The sequence below is a fragment of the Mycteria americana genome, chromosome 7 (assembly GCF_035582795.1).
Source record: "Mycteria americana isolate JAX WOST 10 ecotype Jacksonville Zoo and Gardens chromosome 7, USCA_MyAme_1.0, whole genome shotgun sequence".
NCBI classification, from domain to species: domain Eukaryota; kingdom Metazoa; phylum Chordata; class Aves; order Ciconiiformes; family Ciconiidae; genus Mycteria; species Mycteria americana.
This window is the reverse complement of record NC_134371.1, coordinates 15,597,106-15,613,313: the sequence shown is the minus strand read 5'-3', so window position 1 is coordinate 15,613,313 and position 16,208 is coordinate 15,597,106. Positions and strand designations below refer to the sequence as shown.

General features: G+C 54.4%; 1 protein-coding gene across 1 annotated transcript; it reads left to right on the top strand.

The window, feature by feature from the left end:
* The first annotated feature begins 11,027 nt into the window (after positions 1 to 11,027).
* APOD (apolipoprotein D) lies at positions 11,028 to 15,311 on the top strand. The gene is made up of 4 exons (XM_075509088.1): positions 11,028 to 11,211; positions 11,506 to 11,627; positions 13,440 to 13,528; positions 14,823 to 15,311. Exons 1-4 carry the CDS (start codon positions 11,089 to 11,091, stop codon positions 15,056 to 15,058), a joined length of 570 nt encoding a protein of 189 aa, XP_075365203.1. The 5' UTR covers positions 11,028 to 11,088; the 3' UTR covers positions 15,059 to 15,311.
* Positions 15,312 to 16,208: the final 897 nt, after the last annotated feature.

Here is a 16,208-nt window from a genome sequence, read left to right as displayed (position 1 = left end):
TTTTGAAACATGAGTTTTCAGCTTCTTCTGCAACCACAATGCTGAGAAATGTCTTAGAAACAAACCAAAACCAGTATCAGCAGGTTTCTCAGCCAGCAGCCTGAGCCCTGGGGATTGGAGAGATGCTACAAATAGCATGAGAATTTGTAACGGAGCCAGCTCCACCTCCGGGGCCTGGTCTGGAGCCAGATATAGTTAATTCATTCTCAGCAGTGCTAGAAGGGCCACAGGGATGCTACCGATACAGCCATGTCGTCCTCTCCCCTGGCACTCGTTCAGGCAGGGAGCAGACCTGTGTCTTCACCTCAAAACAGCCATGTGAAATAGTACTTTTGCCCTGACAGAAGCTTATCAGGAGGCACAAAGCGGCCGTGCGTGCAGGTCTCCGGCAGCATGCAGTGCCTTCTCTTGCAGTGTCTCGGTAGTGAACCAGCTCTTCAGAGCACTCTGCAGGACGCAGGGAGAGGCGTGCGCTGCCCTGACGGACTGTGCTGTGAGCACTGCTCCTGCTGCAGGCACGCGGGCAGCGGGGCTGGCCGGCGGCATCGGTCGCTGGTGCAGAAGGCAGCTCCGGGCACAGCGCTTGGCCGAGTCAGTGTTCAGGTGCAGTTATCACGCACATGGTGCAGTGAACATGCAGTAATTCACTTCCCTCAGGGTGGTTTAATTTGGTTCCCTGAGGTGGTTTGCCTCGCAGCACTTTTTGCCAACAGAGCAGTAACAGATTGGGTCTCTGCCCATGCCCTTGCCTGTGGATGTGCAGTATTGCTTTCCTCTGCCCTTAACAGAGAAGCTGTTTGTGTCTTGGTCCCATAGGTATCGTCAGGGAGGCATTTTTCTGGTCTCTTCTGACAAAGCACATCATTATCACCTTATCCTTAATGAAGGAACCCCTGCCACAAGGCAGCTTCGAGCCCCAAGGAATCAATATGGAGAAAGAGTCTGAAGTTTTCTGGCTTTTTGGAAAAATATCTGTATTTTTAAGAGTGAGGGTTTCCCAGACTCAATGGTACTGCTATGCCATCGCCAGCTTTGCAGTTTCATAGCCTTTGCATCATGACATTGGCCTAAATACCGTGAGTTGTATGGGTTTGCTTTGAAAAGCACATGGTGACATTTGGTCTGCCTACCAATTCCTTGCTCTTGCCTTCTCTTGTGCCTGCCTGTTCCTAGCTAGCATGGCACAAGGTTGTCCACCCCCTGAGCATGGCCCCTTGTATGAAAGCTCTTTCTTGTGCAGGACCTGGCAGATGATGTTGTGAAGAGCAGTGAAGTTTTCCAGTCTTTTCCAGCCCCAGCAGACAGCCGGAGCAGCTCTGGTCACCTGAAAGTCTAGCAGATCTTCCTTCACTGTGTTTGCCAAGACATCAATAAAAGTAGAAACAGGTAAAATGAAAGAAAGCATTTCTGCTTTGATTGTAGAGAGGGCATTCAGCAGAGTAACCAGATAAGAGCTGGTCTGTTTTAATGGTATAATGGAAAGACTTCTGCCTAGGACTGAGATCAAGCAGTTCTGGTCCTGGCCCTGCCACTGGCTTACTAAGTGTCCTGAACAAACCACTCTGCCTGCACCAAGCTCCCTTACCACCCCAGCCATCTTTGCCACCACCCTGCCCACGCTGGAAAGCAGAAAACCAAAAAGTATACATTGCAATGCAATGCAGTGCTGTTTGACTCATTTTGTTGTTACAACTGATGCCAGAATAGGTGTTATCACCCTTCCCATAGGCTGAATTACTTTTTGTGGCAGAATAAAAAATGTGGTGTCTCCAGTCTTCTGCGTGAAAGCTGCTACAAGTGGCTTATAAAGTCCTCTGAGCTTTTATAGCTTCGGGGAGGAAGGTGCCAGGGTTGAGGGCAGACATTAACACTGTTGTGCTGCTTTTAAACAGGCACCAAGGTTAACCATCACCCCACAGGCACCTTGCCCGGGGACCTTGAACTGCAGCTTGGGGGAAAGCTCTACATCGTCTTCTACTGCGTAACTCCAGGGCCTCCCTGCCAGAGCGATCGTGCTCCCAGGGGTGCTGGTAGTACCTGTCACCTTGTGGGGTCAAGTGCTGCAGGAGAAGTCATTTTCCTGGTGGGACTTTAACCAGGGTTACTATGACAATCAGTCAGCAGGCTGCCAGCACCGCGTGTCCTTGCATCTCCTTCCTGGCTTCTGCCTGCTCAGGGGTGTTGAAGCATTCGGAGCACAGCAAAGCACCTTCCCTTTCCAACTCTAATGAGATGCAACCGTTGCTGGAGGAAGCATGACTAATGAGGGAGCTGGCAGGAGAGGGCATGCACCCTGATAAGGCTCCACGGCTCTATCACCTACTGCAGGGAGGGACGTGGCAGTCCCTTCGTCCCACCAGAGACATCCAGTGGGTGTCTGGAGTATGGCTATATGGCTCCTCTTCCTATAGAAAGCAGTGCATGAGCGCTTGCACAGGTACTTACCCTGGCAGCCCTCCGGAGAAGATGGGGTTCAAGTGCTCCAGTACAGGCGAGGTGCACTTTGATAATGGGAAAGTGCCTGCAGAAAATCTGCCTGGGGACTTGGGAAAGGCTTTGAGGTGGCAATGACCACCTTTAAAGACGATGAGATAGTGCGGTGGCTTGGCTCTGTGGCACGAGGTGGCGTAGAGGAGGTGCAGGACAGAGTGATCTGGTGGGTGCAGTGGTCCGTCCGTCCCAACAAGGGATTCCAGCACTGAGTTTTCTTGGGGCCAGCAGTGGTATGGGGATGGTGCCGGTGCCTTTACCGGGAGCTGCTGCCGCACCACGTGCACATGCAGGAAGCACCTCTCCTCCCCATCTTCCTCTCATACTCTCAGCCCCCACACTGAGTCCCAACCTCATCCCCTCCCTGCACATACTCTTTTGCTGCAGACCTTTACTGACAAGCGAGTCCCTAAGACTCTGTATCCCCAAGAGTACATCTGGACCTTCTTTTTGCACCACTGGCACTTTTCCACCCCCGAGCCACACGTGAGCTGCCTGGTTCCCTCAAGCTTTGGGGACACCCGTACCAGGTGGCCCCTGCCCACCTGCAGCACTAACAGGAGCAGGAAGCCCCCAGCTCGCTGGGGACAGGCCCGGCACTCGGCACAGCCGGGTCTGGCTCCTGGTTCAGGCAGCTCTCCCTGCCTGCGGGCACGGGCCAGGAGCCGGCTTCCAACTCTGTCTGCGCGCGGGCACTCACAGACTCAAAATTAGTCCTAGGTTGATCCATTGCAACCCGAGGAAGTTCCTACACTCCTGTACGTCTGTCCTGGTCTGAGAAGCTTTTGCTTTATTCCATGGGTAACAACCATTTTGCAAGAATAATTATTTCTGGGAATGCAAGGAATGACATCTGTTGTCATAAAAATTCAAGATAATTGGATAAGGTACCGTTGTCTCACCCCAGGTCTCTTTACACTGAAATACATGCCTGGCTAGTATCCCTGCGGTGCAGCACAGATAAAACCATTTTTAACACTGTCTAAATGAATCATTCCTAAAATCTCCTAACTTGTTTGAATGAAACTCACTATGAATGGTATCTCTGTGCCGTTTCAGACTGTGACTATGTATTGAATCAAAGTCAGAGCACTGACCACTGAATTTATGTTATTTATTTTCTGTATAACGTAAACTCCAGTCTAGCAAACACTTAGGCCTGTGTTTTCAACACAAGGCATGTGTGCTCGGGCTTGGTGGCCTCAGTGCAGCTATTCATGGGCAAAGCCAAACACATATGCCAGTGTCTTTGCGCTTTGCAGCCTCTGCGGAGGGATGCGACTTGCTCTTTCAGAAAGGGGATTCTTAAAATTCTCCTCTGACCTGTGGTGTGAGACTGGGGGGCTCAGAGATGGGGGTTGGAAATGCTGTGCTGGCCGGTGGAGAAGTCCATCAGGGCCAAAGTGCCGCCCTTGGATCTTCCTGGTGCCTATATAAAACATATATAAAACAGCCTTGAGGTGTAGGAACGGGGGATATCTGAGGGTCTGAGGCCACCCCCGAACTCTGTGCGTGATTCCTGCGCTCTGGGTAGCTGATGCAAGTTGCTGACTTGAAGCCGGCTCCGACGTGCTCCCGCAGCAGGAGAGCCCGCGTCCCTGCTGAAGAGCTCCGCGCTCGGCTGGCAGGACGGCATAATCTGCAGGAGATTTCTTAATTGCATTTCTCAATGCAATAGGGTCTGTTCTCTCTTTCCATGAGCGGAGCTGCGGTTACCCCCACATTATAAATCTATGTCGCGAGGAAGATGTAGGCTGTATATAGGTCATAGAAAACATAATTGTGTAACTGCATTAATGCATTCCTGAGCTAAGGTGCTGAAATACGGTTTAGCTGCAGAAAATAGGGCTGTGGGCTTTAAATAGCCTTACTTGGGCATCTCTTGGACAGAGCTGGCGATGCTGTGAACAGATCACTGTGCCTCCTCCAGGAGAACACAAAGTCCCTTTGCAGAAGGCGCTCTCTAAGTATGTTCAATGACATTTTTTAAAGCATTTAAAATATGTTCCAGTATGCTGGGGGCTGCTGAAGGAGTCCAGAAAAAAGCATCATGAATCATGGGGGAATGTGGGAGCTATCCTCCGAGAAGCGGGATGCAGAGCACGGCAGCAAGCCCCGGGGTCCCGTCGGGCCCCGGCTCAGCGGGGTGCAGACGCACCCGTGGGAGAAGGGAGCAGCACCCGAGCCGAGCCGCGCCGCGGCAGCCAGGGCCCCCGAGCGCCCGTGGCACTAAAATCTGAGCAGGCACTCACAGACAGGGGCCCACGGGAGTCTGCTATCAGAGTGTGGATCTGCTCCCTCATCCACTGGAGAAGTCCTACTCTGCCCCCTTCTGCCGTGTGCTTCCTCGCTCCTCGCAGGGAGAACAAAATCTGGCTGAACGGTACCTAGCGTATGCTGTGATAAATGGTGCAAAATCTGCCCTGCCTGGTACCTAGCGTATGCTGTGATAACCCGGCAGCAAAATGCAACAACAAAAAGTTTTTTACCTTATTTAGCAGCATATGGCTGACCCTGGCGCGGGGCATTCCTGGAACTTACTGAAAAGCCAGGATTAAGTGCGCTGCTTGAACTCTGGTTTTTATGGCGAGCACATCTACAGGGGTGAGATGCTGCCGGGCCAAAGCTTTATCACCGGTCCAGCTCTGCACTGTAGTTCTGTCTGCAGAGACTTGCCTGCTGTCTCTTTTATACCTCTTTGTCCTTGTTTTTCTTCTCTCTCTTTTGGTTTTTTCTGCTTTCAGAAGAGTAGGGATCCCTCTGGCTCCTCTCTCCGGGGACTTGAACCTCAGCAGCAGTGGCGAGCAGGTCAGGGAGCCTTCCTCAGTCTTCCTCACTGCTGGTCCTGCATGACAGGGTTGTCCCTTAAATAATAACATCTTTTTTAGTTTTCCAACTTCTTAAATCTCTTTCTTTGGTTTCTTGTGTTTTGAATACATAATTGGATAATTTTCAGGGTGGAGAGCTACTCACTAATTGTATATACATGAATCACAACATCTTTTGTGCACTTGTCTTGGACCAAGTTCCCATATCCCAGAGGCCAGTTCATGCTTCCAGAGTCTGTTTACTTCCTTTGGTGTCATAACTGTAATTTGTAATTTTACACCATTTTGCATAAACAGATTTCAAAGAGCTTTTTGCCACTCCTAGAAACAGAGGAAAATTCCCACCTGCCTTTCCTTTCTCTGTCTTGTCTCCTGCAAGTTCATTTTTGTTTCTATATACATGTTGCAACTTGTCTGGCCAACCCAAAGCCCCGTTTCCTTTAGAGGAGGGAGAAAAACGACAAAAATGAGCTTGCAGGAGAAAAGACAGAGAAAGGGAGGGAAGGCACCTCCTGAGTCGGGAAGAGCTGTCCATGCAAACAACGTTGTCTCCGTGGTGGGAGTCTCAGGACTCCCAGGATATCCTGGGTCCCAGATATGGTGCCTCGACACTGCAGGTCCTGCAGAGAGGCTCCAGCACTGGGGCTTCAAAGGCAGCAGGCCTGAAGACAAGATCTGTTCATGCAGAATGATGCAAAATGGGCAGGCCCATGGCAGCTCTCCAGCCCCTGTGTGTTTGGGTTGCGCAGACACCATCTGGAGATGAAACCTTCCTCATGGGGACAGGGAGGGAGCCCTGGGCTAGTGGCTTCCAGAGCTGGAGCTGGTGGTGTCCCACAAGCAAAGGGTATGCCCAGAGCTCCTGGTCCCTGCAGTGCCTCCGCCAGAGGCTTTTCCTGCTGGTAAGAGCTTGGGCAGCTTCTTGGCTGTCCTAAGTAATCACAGAATCACAGAATCGTATAGGTTGGAAAAGACCTTTAAGATCATCGAGTCCAACCGTAAACCTAACACTACCAAGACCACCACTACACCATGTCCCTAAGCACCTCATCCAAACGTCTTTTAAATACCTCCAGGGATGGCGACTCAACCACTTCCCTGGGCAGCCTGGTCCAATGCTTGATAACCCTTTCAGTGAAGAAAAATTTCCCAATATCCAGTCTAAATGTCAAGGATCTCATCACAGGTTTGAGAGGATGATGTCACTCCGGCTGCTCTCCCATCCCATGGCAGGTGGGAGGCTGCTGGGGGCTTCTCTGCAGCTGCTGAAATCCCAGCTGGGGACACAGCATGATAGGACAGCCTTTCCCTGGGGAGGCAGGTCCCCACCAGGCCTGGCCGGCTAACGCTTCTCTGTTACAAAGGTGCCAGGAGCTGATTTCAGGGTGGCCTGGGTGCGCAATGGGACATCTCACTTGTGCACTAAGCCAGGTTGGCTGCAGGTAGAACTTCATGGGTGGTATGGCACTGCCCTGCCCCAGCCCTCAGCCGGCTGGATTTTATCTGCAGCTCCAGCTTATTCTCACAAGGGGGTTTTCTTTGCTGCCAGCGCTCAGTGCCGTTGCCTCCTCTCCCTAGGGCCAGCCGAGCCTTGCCTCTGAAATGGACAACTCAGTAACACGAGAAAATCCCGGCCAACGTAGCCCATCCATCTGTGCCCGGAACGCAGTGCTGCCTTACACCGTGCGCAGCGCGTGCCCAGCGCCGCCTCACCCCGTGCACACCCTGCGGTGCCCCGCACGCAGGGCTGCCTCACCTGCCCACCCCTGGGCATGCTGCGCGGCTCGTGCCACCTCACCCCGTGTACGCTTTGCGTCCCCTCCTGCCTGCCCGTGTGCGCACGCTGCCCGTACACCCCGTCTGCACCCGCACGCGCCCCGCGGGCAGCGCTGCCTCGTCCTCCAGCCCCTGCGGCACTTCAGCCTCCGTGTGCTGTGCACGCACCCCGTACGCCTGCCTTGCAGCTGCCTCATCACCCAGAAATGTGGGGGAGGCTTCATTCTCGCATGAAGTGTTCAGAGCGTGTCTGGTGCCCCTCCTCTTTGCCCTGCTTTCCCCCCAGCTGTCCTCCTTCCTGTCCTCCCACCCCAGCTCCAGCTTCCTGTCCTTTGATGTGCCTCCCCTCCTCTGCTCCAGGGTACGAACTGCTTACCAGGTGGAGAGGACTTCTCCCCACCCCACAATTAGGTGCAATTATAAGGTTATGCTTTTCCCCAAACCCTTGCTCTGGTGTGCATTGAAGGTGGACGGGCTCACGAGCGGAGTCCTGCTCCGGGCTAACGACAGGCGGGACACGGGGCAGGGCCCTGGTCTGTGCGGGCAAGTGGGTGCTGGAGGTGGGATGACAGGAGGGTCCTGGTGGTGCTGGGGATGGGGTGGCTGCCGAACACGTCCTGGCCTGGTGGCCCCGAGCAGGGACTCAGCTGCAGAAGCCCGAGCCTGCTCCATTCCAACACGGGAGCGGCAGATACCTGGGTGCTTCCTGCTGTGGTCAGGCAGAGCCCAGAAATGTGCCCCTGGGGAAGGCACAGCCGGCACTTGTGTGGAGACAGGTCCCAGCAGCCAGCAGCGAGCTCGGCTGTCAGTTCTTGTCATCTGTGCTTCAAGGCATGCGGTGCCTTGGCACCCATGGGATGCCCCGTGGTTGGCAGCAGCCAGCAGAGGAGTGGGGCTCCACGCACTGCAGCCCCTGGGCTTCTGCAGGTGCTGCCTTTGGCTGGAGGTAGGACCCCTGTGTCTCCTACCAAGGCATAGGTTTGCTTCCACTGCTGTTGGTGCTGGCTGTGAGGGAGCTGATGACTACAGCAAAGCCCACCCCACGTCATCCCTGCTCTCGCTGCGGCTCAAGGAGTGTCAGCTCTTGGTGGCTCCTGGCTCCTCATCACCCCCTGGCCACGTCCTAGGTGAATGCACGCTCCTGCAGCAGGTTTCATGGAGCATGGCTGGGTGAACGCCTCGCTGCTCCAGTGTGACTTTGGCCGCAGGGTGCCGGGAGCCAAAACTGCAGTGCCCAGCCACCTGGGCACGTCTCTGGCAGGGCTCGCACCGCAGGGCAGCCCTTGGGTGCTGGGCAGTGCCTGGAGGCCAGAGCGAATATGAGCCCCTCCTGCTGCAGCAGGGCGACAGGCTTCATCAGAACCACGCCATCCAAGGGCAAATCGCTGCCGCCACAGCCAGGGAGTCCTCGCTCCATCCCGTAGGACAGCGCTCCATGTGCAGATGTGGATACGCACACAGACACACCTCCACATGCTTGTCCTCACGCACACAGGGCAAATGCTCTGCTGTGGCCAAGGCCAGCCATTGTGCAGTGCTTTCTCCTCTGGTTGCTCTGCAGGATGCAGGCAGCCAAGCTCAGGAATAAAACTGAGCTTGCTGGTCTGCTGGGGGGGGTGGATCTCACCTCCGCAGTGCACTACGGCATGGCAGTGCTCGTACCGTTCAGGTCAGGGTTTTTCTGATTTCTAACCTGTTTGTATCACAAGAGGTGCAGATGAACATGGGGCTTGCAGATGGTCTGCAGGACACCTCTGACTTTGACATGGGCAGCCAGAGCAACCCCCTCAGGGACACGCACACGGTGGCTGCCAAACTGCTGAGGGAGCTGTGTGCAGGCAGGGAGAGCCCCTGCCCGCTCACCTGCCCCATGCCAAGCGCTGCCGGCAGGGCCGTGGAGCGGGTGCTCCCCCAAGCTCTTGACCCCCAGCCGGCACTGCTGGGTCTGTGTGGATGAGCCGTGCTCAGCCGCGATGGCCATCGAGGTCCTGGAGCACCTCGGCTGTGGCCGTGTTTCAGGGCACACCTCGGCAGCACGGCCCCGGTAAGGGACAGGACTGAGCTATTTGTGGCTCTTGGGGTAGCATTTGGGCAGACGGGGGCCCAAGAGTGTGTGCGTGTGCACGTGTGAGTAAGGCATGTGGTGCAGCATGTAAAAACACACCTAGAGAGAAAGTCTCAACAGAGATTAGATTAAAAGAAAATGTAATTAAACACACCGAGCATCCTGTCTGTTACTCAACTCTCCTTGCATAACTCTCGGGACTGGCTGCCTTCACAGATGGCTGCTCTGCTGTCAAAGTCATTTGCTGGGCACCTGTTGGAAAAACTGCCAAGTCAGCACAGAACTAATTGCAGCAGCATCTTTCCTTGTGGTGAGATTTAAAAGTCTAGAAGAAAAATTGCTGAGAGGTCTTGCACCTCCCCAGATGAGCCTGCGATGCCTCCCGCTGCTTAGTCCTCCCCATGCGCTCCTGCGAGTGACTGTGATGGGGACGAGGACATTGCAGTGGCCCGGAGGGTCTCCAGGGCTCAAGTGGTCCCCGGCAGAGGAGGTTGCACGTCTCCCCTGGGAGCACGGCGATGGCTGCTGCTGGGCCAGAGGGAGCAGGAGAGGAGCTGCTCCTGTCCCCAGCCTCTCTCAAAGGCTGCGGCACTTCTCCCCTTCCCCTGCCATTTGCACCCAAGTCTGAGGCTTTCACGGGCAGCCGAACGGCAGAGAGCTCTGCAGCTGCAGAGTGATACCCAGACATGTGGGCTGCCTTTGTTTGCCTGGGTGAGCAGCCAAGTTGCAGCCCATCTCCAGCTTCATACCAGCTGCAGATCTAAGGCAGCTGACCGGCCTGCCAAAAAAACAAAACATGTTGAGGACCAGGGAGTGGCTTGTGCTAGTGCTGAATAATGATGATCCCAGCACGCTTATAAAACGATGAGGCAGGGAGCTCACCACAGAGCTGTTCCTCGTAGCCCTGGTCCTCTGCAGAGTATCGCTCCGCCTTATCAGCCAAGGTACGTTTCTGAATTAAGAGATTCAAAATGGGAACTGTGTTTGTGTCCGCAGCAAGGCCCATGCCCTGCAGCTGAAGGCAGACTGGGCTTTTCTTTTAAACTTGGGGAAAATGTTACCGCTGCTCCTGCGGAGGAGTTTCTGGCCAGGGAAGCAGAGCAGCCCCGTGCTGCAGGGTCTGTGGGTGCCAACCTGCCCCAAGCAGAGCCCGAAGCATGTGGGCAGCATCCTGGCTCCAGGGCTGCTTGGGGGAGAGCAGCACAGCTCCCGCCTCTGCTCCGCCGGAAAACGTGTCCTTTCCCTCCTCGCAGCATGCTTTTGGGGGTCGGTTTATGTTTTATTTGGTGCTGATTTGAGTCTCGACCAACTTCCCCACCCTGCAGTGCTGTGTACGTCCTGGCACACGCAGACAGCCCCGGAGAAGCTGTGTCCCTCCCACCACCTTGCAGGGCCAGGCAGCCCTCGCACAGGTGGGGATGTCCCTCTCACCATGCAGGCTCCTGCACGCGTACACTGCTCGCTTCCATGTCCCAGGGCCCCGGCTCCGCCCCGGCTCCAGAGCACGTTCCTTGTGCTCCAGCATTTCATAGCAAACATCTCTGCATTTCCCCCTGCCCCAGCTTTGGACAGATGACGATGCTCCTGCGTGTCCTCAGGCTTTTATCACCCCTGCATCGTGCTGGGTGTCAGGTGTGAGTGATGGGTACAAGTACTCTCATCAGGCATTGCCCTGCTTCCCACAGAGCTGCTGGGCACAGCCTGAGCACAGGCAGGGCTTGAGGCTGTTTTGGGCTGGGGACTTATTTGGCACAGTGCCTTTGTGCTCTTCTCATGGTCCTTTTCTCCTTGCTGTGCCCCCGAGGCGCCCTGCTGCAGACGTCCTGTCCTTCTTGCCGTACTTCACACAAAGTTCTGCTCCAGGGAGGCCCCAGCTCAGCTATTTTCCTCCTCCCCAGGTCCATTTCCTGCCTGCATCCCGGCGCAGCCATGCTGAGCACGGCAGTGCAGCTCTCGATCCTGCTCGGACTCCTCAGCTTTGGGAAAGGCCAGATGTTTCACATGGGACCATGCCCAGATCCACCAGTCCAAGAAGACTTCGATATCAACAAGGTGTGAAGAGCTTTCGAAAAATCTCATGGCGGGTAGCGAGTTAGGCTAAGCGGGCATGGGAGCAACGGCAGACTGTCTGGGTGCGGGGGTGGGGTTGGCAGGTCCGGTCTCGACGCCTTGTGCCAGAGCTGCCAGCGTGGGTCTGCGGGGCCACTAACCCCCCGCAGCCTCCCACGCCACGGAGGTGGATGCTCGAACAAACCGAGCAGGTGAAACTGTGCCGGCAAACGAGCCGGGCTGCTCTGCCTCAGCCCTCCTGTGCTAAAAGCGTCTCTCTGGACTTTCTTTTATCAGTATTTGGGGAAATGGTATGAGATAGAGAAGCTGCCCTCAAGTTTCGAGAAAGGAAGATGCGTCCAGGCAAATTACTCGCTGAAGGAGAACGGAAAGTTCAAGGTGATCAACAAGGAGCTGCTGTAAGTGTTTGCGTTCGGGCTGTGTCCTCACCACAGCTGTGGCACTCCTGTCGCCTCTCTTGCTGTCCCAGGTGGTCATTTTTCTCCAAATTGCCTGTTTCTGGGTCTGGGGGAGGCACCCCGTGATTGCGCTAGCTCTGCCGGGATAACGGGCTTTGCTGAAGTTATGGCAGAGATGTGGGTCTCTGGTTTCTGCCTGTGCTTCCCTGGGGCTCAAGCAGGTCTCTTTTCGTTGTCCAAGGTGAGTAGTGAGAAAACAGATCGAATGCACATGGTGACTCCAGTGTGAAATAGCCTGGGTCTCCCCCCTGCCTGGTTTGTGATCCCCAGTGATGGCTGAGAAGCCGGATGCCCAGGTCCTGTCCCAGGGGGGTTACGGGGCTGGTTACGGGATGGCAGCCACCACCTTGTGCCCCTGCGTGCTGAGAGGTGCCTGTGCCCTGTGCTCTTCTCTGCTCCGGAGTGAAGGGACCAGATGAAAAGGGGCAGGGAAGGTGAAGCACATGGGTCATTTTTACTTAAGCAAATATTTGTCAGCCTTTTTCTGGAGCATTTACCTTGTACTGGTAGTAACTGCTGTGCAAGGGGATCAGCAATTGCTGCCCATTTAAATCAGTGAGCTGAGTGAATGCACCGATTGTTCTCTTTATTACACTTGACAGTTTGCAATTAACCCAAGCTCCCCTGGCTTTTTGCATGGACAGATACAGATATTAATTTATCTGTTTCAATCACCAGCCCCGGTTGCTATGCGGTGCTGCTGAATGAATAAGAGGGAGCGAGCAGTGAATGCAGCACTGTCCCCTGCGCTCCTGGCATGGCATGGGGACTTTGTTCTGGCTCACAATAACAACAACGCAGCAACACATCCCTTGTGTCCGGCAGAGAGCAGCGTCCATGCCGCTCGCTGACCACGCAGCACTGTCTCTGCAGCTCCGCTGCTAGGGCAGCGCCTGGCAAACAGCTGACCATTTATTTGCACCTGCATTCATCTGCGGGAGATTAATCTGGCCGTTGGTGTCACCACTTCAGCAGCTCAGTCAGGAAGTATTTTGGGTCAGGTGTGCACTGTGCATGGCTCCAGCACCAGCCGCTCGACCTCTGCTGCTGGCAGCATTAGCTTCTGCCTCCTTGGGTGTTGCTCTTTCACAGGGAAGTGTGAAACTTTCCTGCCCGCAGGCAGCATCCAGGTCTTGAGGCATCCGGGGAAAAATGCAATTACAAGACAAAGCAGCCTAAGTCATAGGGCTTGCTACCAGCAAGGCAGTGCTCTGAACCAGCAGCGAAAGAAACCCTGGCTCACCAAGCAGGGACAGGTAATTTATGGACGGAGGAATGTGCCATGACCTGGAAAAAATGCAGGTGATGAAACAGACGTAAACACATGCCTTCCACAGCCAGCAGGAGTTCAGCTGCTCCCTGGCATATCCGAGATCAGGGCTGGGATCACCCCGTCCCGTGCAGAGGGGTCTTCCTCTCCCTCTTCCCTGTCACTGTCCCCATGGCACTGAAGCGTACCCCACTGGCAGGGGCACTTGGAGAGAGGCACCCTGGGGTGCTGGGGTGGTTTAACTGGGGACAGCATTTGCCCTGCTGCGCCTGGCCCAGGACCTGGTATGCCCTGGGAGCTGCTGAAACTGTCCCCAGGGACAAGCTGTCCCTCAGGGATGCTGTGGTTAGCTGGTACGTGTTTCAGCCACCTCTCGGCAGGTGGATGCGCCAGGAGGGATGATTTAGTGGAAGCAAAAAAAAAAAAAAAAGTGATTTCAAACTCACCTGATTTTATTTCTCGCCTTGTCATTCTCCCCTTAGTTCCAATGGCAAAGTCAACGAAGTCGAAGGAGAAATCATGCACATGGATGTAAAGCAGCCGGCCAAGCTGGGTGTCCGCTTTAACTGGTGTAAGTGCGTGGCTGGGAGGCTCACATCCTCCGCCAGCTCCCCAGTGCCCGCCGGCCTCAGCACTGCTGTGGTGCAGGCATCGTGGGAGGGCAGTGCCGGCATGAAGCAGGCACTGCTGCCACGTCATCAGGGGTGCAAAATTAGCAAAGTGAGAGGCAAAGCTCTCCTGGTAGCTCTCACTCCGGGGAATGGCAAAGGGTTAGGACAGATGTGTGACCAGCAGGCAGTGATTTATACATCATTTACAGCAACAGGCCCTGCAGTGGCGGAGCACTCCACCAGCTGATCTCAAAGCAAGAAGGATCAGCAGCATTACCATCCCTCCAGGTCGTTTCACAGATGGGACAGGGAGGGTGGGAGGTGGGGGAGGCAGCCCCACAGCCGCTGCAAGGGCCAGGAATAGGCTTAGTTTTTCTGAACACAGCGGTATAGCTACTAGTCCACCCTGCCTCAGCTTACAAGCACCTTTTAATAACCATTAACAATGTTTTTGTTTGCTTTTTCTTCCCTTGTCAATGTAACACACGACAGGGGCCTGCTGAGGAGCAGTGCATTTTATTCACCTAGCACAGCACTTTCCTCTGTTGCAGCAACACTTTGGAAAGTGAGCAGAAGTCTCCTCTTGGCTCTCTTTTTATTCTGCTCCCTCACACCTTCTCCTTGGCTGTTTCATAGCACTCACACAGATGGGTTATTTGGAGAAATGGGTGGAGCAGGGTACTTGCCAAGGAGACACAATTATTGTTCGTGAGCACAGCCAGACTTGATTATGCGCTGCTAAGGCACCACCCGCAGCCATGTCACCCACAGACAGAAGTTGGCCCAGGTGGCTGGTGCTGGTGGGATGGGCTGAGCCATACCGATTCCCACTGCCCAGGCTCCAGCTGTCTCCATGGGCCAGGGCACCTGGGGCAGCGGGTGGTGGTTCGTGCTCCTCAGATCACCAGCATCAGCTCCCAGCCCTACAGCTCCTTCCTGCCAGCAAGCACCCTCACACGGGTACGAGCTAGGCTGGCTTTCGGTGGCCTGGCCGAGCTCTTCAGGTCATAGTGTTAACTTTCCAGCAAGTCCTTCCTAGTCAGGGCTTTGTGATTTTCTCGAGTCCCTTTGGGCAGAACAAGGAGTCCCTGTTCTGCCTTATAATTTTATAAATTATAGCTCCTTGTACTGACCACAGTTATGCAGCTCAGGAGCAGCAAAAGTGGGAGCAGCACCAGGAGCTGTGGCTCTAGTGCTGCAGAGCAGTCCAGAGTCGGTTACCCATGGCGTTCACGGTGCCCTTCTTTCTCCTAGTCATGCCTTCTGCCCCTTACTGGGTCATCTCCACTGACTACGAAAACTACTCACTGGTTTACTCCTGCACCAACATCCTCTGGCTCTTCCACATTGACTACGCCTGGATTATATCAAGAGGTCCAGAGATGCATCCAGAAACTGTGGAGCACCTGAAGAGTATTCTCCAGTCCTACAAGATTGACACCGAGAAAATGATGCCCACAGATCAACTTAACTGCCCTCCCGAGATGTAACTCCCGGCACGCAGTGACACAGCGCCAGACCAGCGATGAACTTTGTTGCTTTCTTTGTTATCCATTAGAATTTCTCTATGTAACAGAGAAATGTAATAATCCTTTTGCTAACAGTAGTTTGCCAGCCCTGAGTTACTGCTTGCTGTCATTCCCTCTATCGCTCTCCCCGCTTTTTCATCTCGCTCTGACTTTCGCAGAGTAACTGACTGATTCAGAGCTACTGGGTGAAGAAAAGAAACCCTGGAGCGCAGACATGAAGCTCTGCTGTTTCTGTGAGTCCTCCAGTACGTGGATGGGAAAGGGTATGAGATGTGATGTGCAAGTATTAGTCCCAGTGGAAAACCTTTTGTCATGTGCCTGCAGGTCTGTTTCCCATTTTTGTCTTGATGTTTCTGGGCCTGTCTACGGTGTCTGAGCTACATCACGGGCACTGGGTCCCAGCAGCAACGCCCAGACACGGGAGGTCAGTCCTGCAGCCTGGGAACTGAGACTGGGGTCTTTCATGTTTTCTTGTGCAGGCCTGTAGGTGTATGTTACTGCCAAGTCAGCAGACCTCCTCGCTAGAAATCAGATCTGGCCCTTTGTATTTAAAGTCTGAGAAGTCTAAAAAGTCCAGAAATTCAGCATTGTTCCATCCCAGTGTCTGTATGTGACTTGCATCAAGTGAGGGCTGGGCCTGCACTCCCAAAGGGTCAGCTCTGAGAGTATCCGTAAGCAGACAGAGAGAGAGATGGGTCTGCTCCCTTGTCCTCTCCTCCCAAGGCTTTTCCCGAACGCCGGGAGACGGCCGGCTCTGCCGGACATCCTGCTCACTGCTTTTGTATGTGCCGAGTGCCCGCTGGCACTGCATCTGCCCTGGCGGGTGTTCACCAGGCACCGCGACAACTCTGCTTGAATAGCATTGATGCAACTCATTAAAAATGAAATCAAAATATCTGCTTCGGGGCTTTTGTACCTTCCCAGCTGCACGACCTTTTCAAGCAGGCTGGGGGGGGCTCAGCGTGCAGGGTCTGCCCCTCCTCTGAGGGCACGACACTGCAAGAGCAGGAATGCAATGCAACGTGAGCAACCATGTCTGAAGTTAAATGGTTTGCTTCAGGAGCCTGGAGGTCTTTCCAACTCTGGGATCAGATGTGTGGGCTTCCCCCAT

Bases quoted from the DNA above. Each gene is read 5' to 3' on its own strand.
- APOD (XM_075509088.1), top strand. From the start codon at position 11,089: ATGCTGAGCACGGCAGTGCAGCTCTCGATCCTGCTCGGACTCCTCAGC. The intron at 11,212-11,505 runs GTGTGAAGAGCT...TTCTTTTATCAG, and splicing joins AAGACTTCGATATCAACAAG to TATTTGGGGAAATGGTATGA. The intron at 13,529-14,822 runs GTAAGTGCGTGG...TCTTTCTCCTAG, and splicing joins GGGTGTCCGCTTTAACTGGT to TCATGCCTTCTGCCCCTTAC.